This window comes from Labrus mixtus, chromosome 8, assembly GCF_963584025.1.
Source record: "Labrus mixtus chromosome 8, fLabMix1.1, whole genome shotgun sequence".
Classification (NCBI taxonomy): Eukaryota; Metazoa; Chordata; class Actinopteri; order Labriformes; family Labridae; genus Labrus; species Labrus mixtus.
Window position 1 is genome coordinate 27,702,203 of NC_083619.1, and position 10,000 is coordinate 27,712,202.

Consider the following 10,000-nt stretch of genomic DNA (forward strand, 5'->3'; position numbering starts at 1 on the left):
ACGCCCCGTCCAAGTTTTTCTTTGGAATGGAGAAAAGGAATGGACAAAATAAATGTATGCATGGTCTTCGAACAGCAGCAGGACAGGAGCTGAAAGAAGCTGGAGACATCCGACAACATGCTGTGGACTTTTATTCTGGGCTCTACAGCAGTGAGTACACTGACAATGAACAGCTGTTTGACTCTTTTTGTGATGGTTTACCCCGTGTCTCTGAGGACTCCAACCAGCTGATCAGAGAACCTCTACAGCTACAGGAGCTGTCCGCAGCTCTGCAGAGCATGGAGGGAGTAAAAGCTCCCGGAATCGATGGACTCCCTGGTGAGTTTTTTCAGATGTTTTGGGATGTGCTGGGAGAAGATCTTCTTGCTGTTTTAAATGAAAGCCTGTCTGAAGAGTCATTGCCCCTCAGCTGCAGGAGGACAGTAATCACACTCCTTCCAAAGAAAGGTGATCTCCAAGAGATAAAGAACTGGCGTCCTGTTTCCCTGCTATGCTGTGACTATAAAATGTTCTCCAAAGCTCTGGCCAACAGACTGAAGGATGTAATGGACCAGATCATACACCCGGACCAAAGCTACTGTGTGCCTGGCAGGTCTATTCATGACAATGTGTCTTTAATTCCTGATGTTTTGGACGTCTCTAGTTCATTGGACATAGACCTTGGTCTCATTTCGTTAGATCAAGAAAAAGCTTTTGACCGGGTTGAGCACCTCTACCTCTGGAAAGTTCTGGAGAGTTTTGGTCTCAGCCCTGGTTTCATTGCTATGATCAAGGTGTTGTACCAGGACATTGAGAGTGTACTGAAAATCAATGGAGGACTAAGTGCACCTTTTAAAACGAAGAGAGGAATAAGACAAGGTTGTGCTCTTTCAGGGATGTTATATTCCATCTCTATTGAACCCATGTTGTGTAAAATACGGCTTTCCATTGAAGGGTTAATTTTACCTCACTGTTCAAAACATTTTATTGTGTCAACCTATGCAGATGATGTTATTGTCATGATAAAAAATCTAAAAGTATTTTTAATAGAAAACATTGTGAAAGATTTTGGTATAGTATCATCCGCCAAAGTGAACTGGGGGAAGAGTGAAGGGTTAGTAGTTGGTTTTAAAACACATTCGCTGCCCAACCTACCAGCAGGACTAACATGGGGAAGAAATGGTTTTAAGTATCTTGGTGTGTTTTTAGGGGATGAGCTCACTGTACAGAAGAACTGGGAGGAGGTGGTGGAGAAAGTGAAGGGGAGGCTGGAGAAGTGGAGGTGGCTGCTGCCACAAATGTCGTACAGAGGAAGAGTGCTCATCATTAACAACTTGGTCTCCTGTGGACTCTGGCACAAGATGGCATCTATAGAGCCCCCTGCTGGACTCCTTCAAGAACTGCAATTGGTGATGTTGGACTTTTTCTGGGACATGCTGCATTGGGTTCCACAGGCCGTGCTGTTTTTACCTAAAGAAGAAGGAGGGCAGGGTCTAGTCCACCAGGCCAGCAGAGTAGCTGCCTTCAGAATGCAGTTTCTACAGAAGTTCCTCACTGGCCCAGCTGATGTGGTCTGGAGACCAGTGGCCAGCAGCATTTTTTAAAAAGTGAACGGACTAGGACTGGACTCCTCACTGTTTTTAATGAATACTGACTGTTTTAATCTGCTTTTTATCAGAGCCTTTTTAAAACCTGGAAACTGTTTTTATGGAAAAGGCTAGAGCCCACACTGTCCCTACACTGGCTGCTGGAGGAGCCTCTGATCTATGGGGCCCGGCTGGATGTTCAGGACACATCCTTAATGGGCCTCACGCATGCTTTCATCTCCACTGACAACACCACACTGAGACACATCGTGGACGTAGCTGGACCTGAACTGAACAATACAGCAGCAGTGACCTCTGCTCTTGGTCTCCGGTCTGCACGTTTTGTGGACAGAGTGCTCAGACTGTTGCGTCTCAGACTGACGGGGGAAGAGAAGGAGATGCTGCAGGATTACTGTAGCAGGAAGGAAGTACCTATTGACAGTGATCCTTTTCCTGAAATAGGCCTCACAATGAATTCTTGTGTTTCAAGTGAAAGACATTCAAAAGGGACTGATGATAAATGTTTGAACTTTTATAACGTTAGAGGTAAGGAATTGTTTTGTGTGTGTGTGTTAAAGTTTTAAATGAGAATGTATTGAAGAACAGAGTGGACACCAAGTGGAGACAACGGTTGAAAGTGGCTGACCACATCAAGCCAGTGTAGAGAGTTTTTTATAAAAGCCCTCTGAACAAGAGATCTGGTGATCTGCAATGGAGGATTTTAAATGGAGCAATAGCCGTAAACTCTTTTGTCTTTCGTTTTAATCCTTCTGTGTCTAATCAATGTTTTTTTTGTGGGTCTGTGGAAACAATTTTTCAGAGTGTGTCAGACTCAGCGATCTGTTTGGGGTTTTAAAGAAGGTTTTTATGGGTTTTAATGTGACTTGGTCAAAAACAGTTTTTATCTCTGGAGCAGGGTACAAAAAAAATTAACGCGGTTAAATGGAAACTTTTAAACTATTTATCCGGACAAGCCAAACTGGCCATCTAGCTTAGCAGGAAGAAAGAGTTGGAGAACAGGCAGGGAAAGGAAGTGACTGACCTCTTCCTTTCCCTTGTAAGAGCCAGAGTCTGGGTGGATTTTAATTTCTTTACAGCGATGACCAATATTAATGATTTTATTGAAACATGGTGCTATGGAGGGATAATCTGTTCTGTCAAAGACAAAAAACTCATCTTCAACCTTGTTTTAGCATCTAAAGAGTCTATTGAGTGATATTAAGTGTTTGGTTTTGTTATGTTGTTAATTGTTGTTACATATTGTAAATAAAGTTGTTTTGTAAAATCAAATCTCTCTCTCTGTCTCTGTCTCTCTCGCTCTCTACCTCTCTCTTTTTCTCTCTTTCCCTCTCTCCCTCTCTCTCTGTTTCTCTCTCTCTCTCTTTCTCTCTCTCTCTTTCTCTCTCCCTCTCTCTCTGTTGTTATGAATCTTCATTTTTGCGGTTAACGCGACAGCCCTAGTTGTAATGATAATAATATTTATTGTAACAATAATCACTATTGTTATTACTGACACTAATAGGATGATAAAAGAAAAATAGTAAATGTAGGGATTATTATGAAACAAATGACCTGTGACCTTGAAGTTGGTAAACACTAGATCTAAAAAAATACATATTTCACTCACAGCATTTAAAGCAGCTCAAGAGAACTTGTAACAAAATACAAGTGACTGAAGAGTTTGTTAATATTTCAGATAAACACTGTTTTCTGGACTTACTTTGCCTTCCTGCAGTTCCTCACAGCTGGAATCAGTCTCAGTCGTCCCTGGTCTGATGTATTGTACTCATGAAGGTCCAACTCATCCAGAACCTCCTCTGACATCTGCAGCATGTAGGCTAGAGCAGAGCAGTGGATCATAGAGAGTTTCTTCTTTGATCTGTTGTCTGACTTCAGGAACTCTTGGATCTCCTGATGGACTGAGAGGTCGTTCATCTCCGTCAGACAGTGGAAGATGTTGATGCTTCTGTCAGGAGAGATATCATCACTGTTCATCTTCTTCAGGTTGTTGATGACTCTCTGGATCATTTCTGGACTGTTGTCTCTCCGACCCAGCAGGCCTCTTAAGAGTCTCTGGTTGGACTCCAGAGAGAGGCCATGAAGGAAGCGAACAAACAGGTCCAGGTGACCATTTTTACTTTTCAGGGATTTCTCCATGGTAGTCCTCAGGAAGACATCCAGGGATAAGTCATCACTTTCAGGAGTATGAAAAAGGATCCTGATGTCTTTAAGGAAAGCCTTCACTACACCTGTGTTCCTGTTTGTCAAACAGTGGAACATGTAGACTGCAGCCAGGAACTCCTGAACGCTCAGATGAACAAAGCAGTAGACTGTTTTCTGGAAGATCACACACTCTCTTTTGAATATCTCTGTACAAACTCCTGAGTACACCGAGGCCTCTGTGACATCCAGACCACAACGCTCCAGGTCTTCTTTATAGAACATGATGTTTCCTTTCTCCAGATGTTCAAACGCCAGCCTCCCCAGCTTCAGAAGAACTTCCCTGTCAGCCTCCATCAGCTCATGTGGACTCATCTCACGTCCCTCATCATACTTGTTCTTCTTCCTCTTTGTCTGAACCAGCAGGAAGTGTGAGTACATGTCAGTCAGGGTCTTGGGCAGCTCTCCTCTCTGCTCTGTGCTCATCATGTGCTCCAGAACTGTGGCAGTGATCCAGCAGAAGACCGGGATCAGACACATGATGTGGAGGCTCCTGGATGTCTTGATGTGTGAGATGATTCTGCTGGACAGATCTTCATCATCACTGAACCTCTTCCTGAAGTACTCCTCCTTCTGGGCGTCAGTGAAGCCTCGTACTTCTGTTACCCTGTCAACACATGCAGGAGGGATCTGATTGGCTGCTGCAGGTCGAGAAGTTATCCAGATGAGAGCTGAGGGGAGCAGATTCCCCTTGATGAGGTTTGTCAACAGTGTGTTTAACGGTGACTTCTTTGTGACATCAGACACAACCTCCCTGTTTGTGAAGTCCAACGACGGTCTGCTTTCATCCAGGCCGTCACAGATGAACAACAGTTTACAGACAGCGAGCGTCTCTGCTGTGACCTTCTGTAATGTTGGATGGAAAACACGGAGCAGCTCAAGAAGACTGTACTCCTCATCTCTGATCAAGTTCAGCTCCCTGAATGAAAGCAGGATCACCAGACTGAGGTCTTGGTTCTCTGAGTCGTCTGCCCAGTCCAGAGTGAACTTCTGCACTGAGAAGGTTTTTCCAACACCAGCGACGCCGTTTGTCAGAACCACTCTGATGGGTTTCTGTTGGTCGGGTTGAGCTCTTGTCTTTTGGTTCTGTTGGTCGGGTTGAGCTCTTGTCTTGTGTTTCTTTTGGTCGGGTAAGGCTTTAAAGATGTCCTGACACTTGATTGGAGTCTCATGGAGGGTCTTCTTTTTAGAGTCTGTCTCAAGCTGTCTCACCTCATGTTGGGTGTTCACCTCTTCACTCTGTCCCTCTGTGATGTAGAGCTCAGTGTAGATCCTGTTGAGGAGGGTTCTACTTCCTGTTTCATCACTTCCTTCAGTCACATGTTCACATCTCTTCCTCAGACTGATCTTAAGTTCATCTGTAACCTCCTGCAGACCTCTATCTGCTGAAAGAGAAGAAACATATCCTGAGACTGGATTTATAAAATGATCAAATAAACAATTTTCATTATTACACATTAAGCAAACTGCATGACACAAAAACCTCCCTGTAATAAATGTGTGCTGCTACAAGAGAAATAAAATATACTGACTATAAACTGACAACAAGAATCAGATAAAATGTAAATGTTTCATTTAACTATATACCAATGAAAATACTAACTGCTTTGTCTTGTTTTTAGACACAATGACTTCAGTCTTACTTATTACAGTGCTGGACTTACTGGATATCTGCAGTCCTCGTCTTATTTTAGATCGTTTTCCACACTGGGGACAGGAGGACTCTCCTGATGAAGTAGACTGGTCCCAGTATGAGGTGAGACACTGTCTACAGAACCAGTGTCCACATCTGGTAGAAACTGGATCTCTTAGGACACACTGACACAAAGCACAGCTGGACAGCTGCTCCTCCACAGAAACAGACCCCTTTGTTATTCTGTGGAGATAAGGGAAATCATAAAGCTGTGAAAACTGAGACTGACATTTAGAAACCAGTGGTGGACTAAATCAAATAAAGCCACAAAAAGCAGTGTTTTAAAAAGGTGTGCCATGTCCTCCGCAGTGAGCATGTGCAGAAGTCTGTCTGTGTAACCATAGAGTCTACCATCTGAGTCCAATAACTGACCTACAAGTGTGATGTTATTTTCAAACAGTTTTCAAAAAACAGAGATTCATTTTTGTAGAGAATGTCCTTATTGTTCCAGATGTAATATCTGTGTGGAGAGAAGTTATGTTTCAAGATGAGAGACCAAGTCAAGAGTATCTGTTTATGGAAGTTGGATAGTTTGATCAGGATTTTACTGATATTATAGTTGCACAGTAATAAAATTCCAGGCCACCAACTTTAGAAAAAACATAATTAGGAATCATATTCCATAGAGATGTTGGGTTATTTAAAAATGTCTCAGCCTGTTCACTTTGAATGTTAAGAGCTGTGAAGTCTAAAAAGTTCAAGTCCCCACATTGACTCGTGTTTATTGTCACGTTCTTTTTAACTTTTAATGTATTTTGTTTTTCCACAGAAAGTTAAACAACGTATAATCAAATCTTTTGGTTACATTTTAGTCAACATCCAAAGATAGAGCCGGATTAGTGAGTCTGGAAATGCCCTCAGCTTTTGAGAGAAAGGTCCTTCGTCTCAGAGATAAATCTCTTTGTAAACAAGAGTTTTATCAACGATGGGATTCAAATTTAAGGTGCACCTTATATTTTGCTCCTTGGTGATAACTACTCCCAGGTATGTGACCTGGTGATTCACTGGAATATTACAAATATGGGGAACATTACAATCTTTAACAGCCATAAGTTCAAATGTTTAATATTTAGGTTGAGACCTGAGACCTTTGAAAAGTTATTAATCAGCTTTATAGAGAGCTGTGTGCACACTGAGCATGTGCAGGAGCTGTGTCATGACCTACACACTGAGCATGTGCAGGAGCTGTGTCGTGACCTGCACACTGAGCATGTGCAGGAGCCGTGTCGTGACCTGCACACTGAGCATGTGCAGGAGCCGTGTCGTGACCTACACACTGAGCATGTTCAGGAGCTGTGTCCTGACCTACACACTGAGCATGTGCAGGAGCTGTGTCGTGACCTGCACACTGAGCATGTGCAGGAGCTGTGTCGTGACCTGCACACTGAGCATGTGCAGGAGCCGTGTCATGACCTGCACACTGAGCATGTGCAGGAGCTGTGTCTTGACCTACACACTGAGCATGTGCAGGAGCTGTGTAGTGACCTACACACTGAGCATGTTCAGGAGCTGTGTCGTGACCTGCACACTGAGCATGTTCAGGAGCTGTGTCGTGACCTACACACTGAGCATGTGCAGGAGCTGTGTCGTGACCTGCACACTGAGCATGTGTAGGAGCTGTGTCGTGACCTACACACTGAGCATGTGTAGGAGCTGTGTCGTGACCTGCACACTGAGCATGTGCAGGAGCTGTGTCGTGACCTACACACTGAGCATGTGCAGGAGCTGTGTCGTGACCTACACACTGAGCATGTGCAGGAGCTGTGTCGTGACCTACACACTGAGCATGTGCAGGAGCTGTGTCATATAAGTTGCACCGGTATAAGACGCGTTGTGTTTTTGAAGTTCTCTCAGAGAGAAAATAAAGTTTACACTGTCTTCCTGCGTGACAGTTTTTATTGTGTTCAGCGACGTCCAAAACCTGCAGTTACTGTTCAGCTCTGTCACCCTTTTAGTCTGTTTTCTCTTTGTGGAGTCTGCTCTCCTACCAGCTACAGTACGGTAGTCGAGCTCTCAGCCTGCAGGGAAAGTTGTGAAGCAGAGACCCCTAGCTTGCGAGCTCTCTGCCCGACTCCGCTTGTTTCTCTTTAACTTTAATAAAGGACTCTTTCAATCAAAAGAGCGTTCAACAAGGTTTATTTATGGAACAATATCCTACAGTTTTCTGTAAATTAATTATTATGACCTCTTGAGGGAAGTTTTGGAAACGTAGCGCAGCCAGACTGGTCTGTGTCGCTGTCTTTCCCAGAACAGCGTGCAATCAGCTCTTAATACACTGAGGGTCTGATTTACTAAGGTCCCAAGTAAAGAGGACTAAACTGTGTGTTCACTCCAAAAAATTGCACGTTTGGTGAGTGTGTGTTTTTTGGGTGATCAACTAAGAAAATTTGCGTGAATGACACCAGGTGCAAACCTTGTGGAGGCGGTACTATTTAAGTTGGATTTTTGCGTGTTCTACTGGTTTACGTCATGGAGAGTTTGGACGGAAAGCAGGACGACAGCAAGCGCAAAATGGATATCAGTGGAAGAGGCAAATGAACGTACAGTATTTTTGAGTTATAGCAGATAAAACTGAATATTACAAAAAGAAAATTTGGCTTATAAGAAAACCTCTGCATTAAACAGGGCCTCTCTTTTCTTCATCTTTTGAAGATGAATTGTCATACATTGTGCAGGAGGTGTGAGCTGTGTCCTCTGTGGCGCTCAGGCGTGACACTCAGCACATTGTTGAGCACCAGACAGCTGGCCAGCGCTGTGTCTGATCGGACATAAACGCTCTTCCTAAGAGTTATCTAAGACGGGGGTTCAAGCAGTGGTGAGGTCCCCCCAGTCAAGCGTAGCAGCAGCGGGCTTTAGAGGGAGGAGACGAGCGCACTATGGAGAGGAGCGCACCAGAGGACACGAGCTGGAGGAGAGACGCACAACCCGAGAAAAAGGAAATCCTCAGTTTAAAATAAAATGTTGGTGAGAAGAGGGAAATAGGAAGAAATAAACGTCAGTGTTGAAATTCTTTAGAATGCAGAGGCTGTGAATGTTCAGTTTTGTTTAAATAGGCAACAATATAGTTTAATCATGGTGTTTCCTGCTGTCATTCCAAACTTATTAACATGTGTGGGGAATAACATGATCTGTATGCCTTCTTTTGTTGAGCCTATGTCTCCTCCTAACTTCAATAACAGCAGTCTGTTGTGTGTAACACTGGTCTCCTGGGTTAGCACGTTCTTTTCAAAGGTGTTAAATTCAGACACCGTCACAATCACCTCAGTTTTTGTCAGGCTTGGTAAATCACAATGCGTGTACTAACTTAACTTGTTTGCATTTTCTCCTTTCTAGGGCAGAAACGCCCCATATTGAATATTCATTAAGTCAAACGTACTAAATGGTCAATGCGTGTTGTTTTGTTCATATGAAAGACGCAGTCCTCACTGCGCGCCGTTAGTAGATCAGTTAACACATTTTTAGCTGGTGGTATCAAGTTTGCACACGTTTTAAGACACACAAACCTTTAGTAAATCAGGCCCAATGAATGGGGATTGTTTTTTAATCGTGTCCGGCCGCACCCAGTGATGGTGACTTCTGCACCCGCGGTAATGATGGCTCATGTGTCAACATGTTATACTGGTATATTAGTAAGACCCAGCCAACTTTTAAGATGAAAAAAAAAACAGGTATTAAAAGTACATCTTACACCGGATTTTACGATACTTCAGTAAAAATAAAAAGATCTCATTGTGTAGTCATGTTAGAAAACATTAAAAAAGACAAACAAAGAGTGGACACAACAGAAAAAATGATTGAAAGAAAACGATCACAGCAGATCTCACTAAACTTCAGGATCAGTTTAAAAGACTACTTCCTGCAGAATCACAGAGAAGACGACTAGATACACAACCAAAGAGTCAATACTGAAATCATATTACCTTATCTATAAACATATAATACATATATATAATCCTTAGAATGTTGTTATGAGTTCAGTGACTTTCTCTGTATGATCACTGTGTGCAGGTTGATGATTAAAAACAAGAAAATCAACACATTATGGTGTTCAGGACTCTTTTTTTAGCTTGACAGTTTGGTGATTAAAAAAGTTCTCTTACTGTGGATCTGAGGGTCCTGGTTCATTACTGAAGAGTGGAGGAAAATCTTTAGACTGGTCACTCTTCATAGAGAGACAGCTGGACAGAGGAGACTCTGCTCTGTTCTCCTCTTTGTCTCCTCGATCACTCATCTTCTGATCTGAGGGTCCTGGTTCATTACTGAAGTCTGGAGGAGGATCTTTAGACAGGTCACTCTTCATAGAGAGACAGCTGGACAGAGGAGACTCTGCTCTGTCCTCCTCTTTGTCTCCTCGATCACTCATCTTCTGATCTGAGGGTCCTGGTTCATTACTGAAGTCTGGAGGATAATCTTTAGACCGGTCACTCTTCATAGAGAGACAGCTGGACAGAGGAGACTCTGCTCTGTTCTCCTCTTTGTCTCCTCGATCACTCATCTTCTGATCTGAGGGTCCTGGTTCATT

At 43.2% G+C, this 10,000-nt stretch overlaps 1 protein-coding gene across 8 annotated transcripts in view; it reads right to left on the minus strand.

Annotated features, from left to right (window-relative positions):
- Positions 1-10,000, minus strand: part of LOC132978369 (NACHT, LRR and PYD domains-containing protein 12-like) — a 41,921-nt gene that overhangs the window by 26,655 nt on the left and 5,266 nt on the right. For 5 of the 8 annotated variants that reach the window (XM_061043520.1, XM_061043516.1, XM_061043518.1 and 2 more), the window contains exons 3-5: positions 9,579-10,000; positions 5,450-5,661; positions 3,286-5,170 (exon numbers count right to left, since the gene is read on the minus strand). The exon at positions 9,579-10,000 is cut by the window's right edge and continues 163 nt beyond it. In XM_061043520.1, the coding sequence (XP_060899503.1) occupies positions 3,286-5,170; positions 5,450-5,661; positions 9,579-10,000 (2,519 nt within the window). Of the gene's footprint in view, positions 20-3,285; positions 5,171-5,449; positions 5,662-9,578 lie in introns of all 8 variants that reach the window. The other 3 variants (XM_061043522.1, XM_061043517.1, XM_061043523.1) reach the window with 3 other exon arrangements.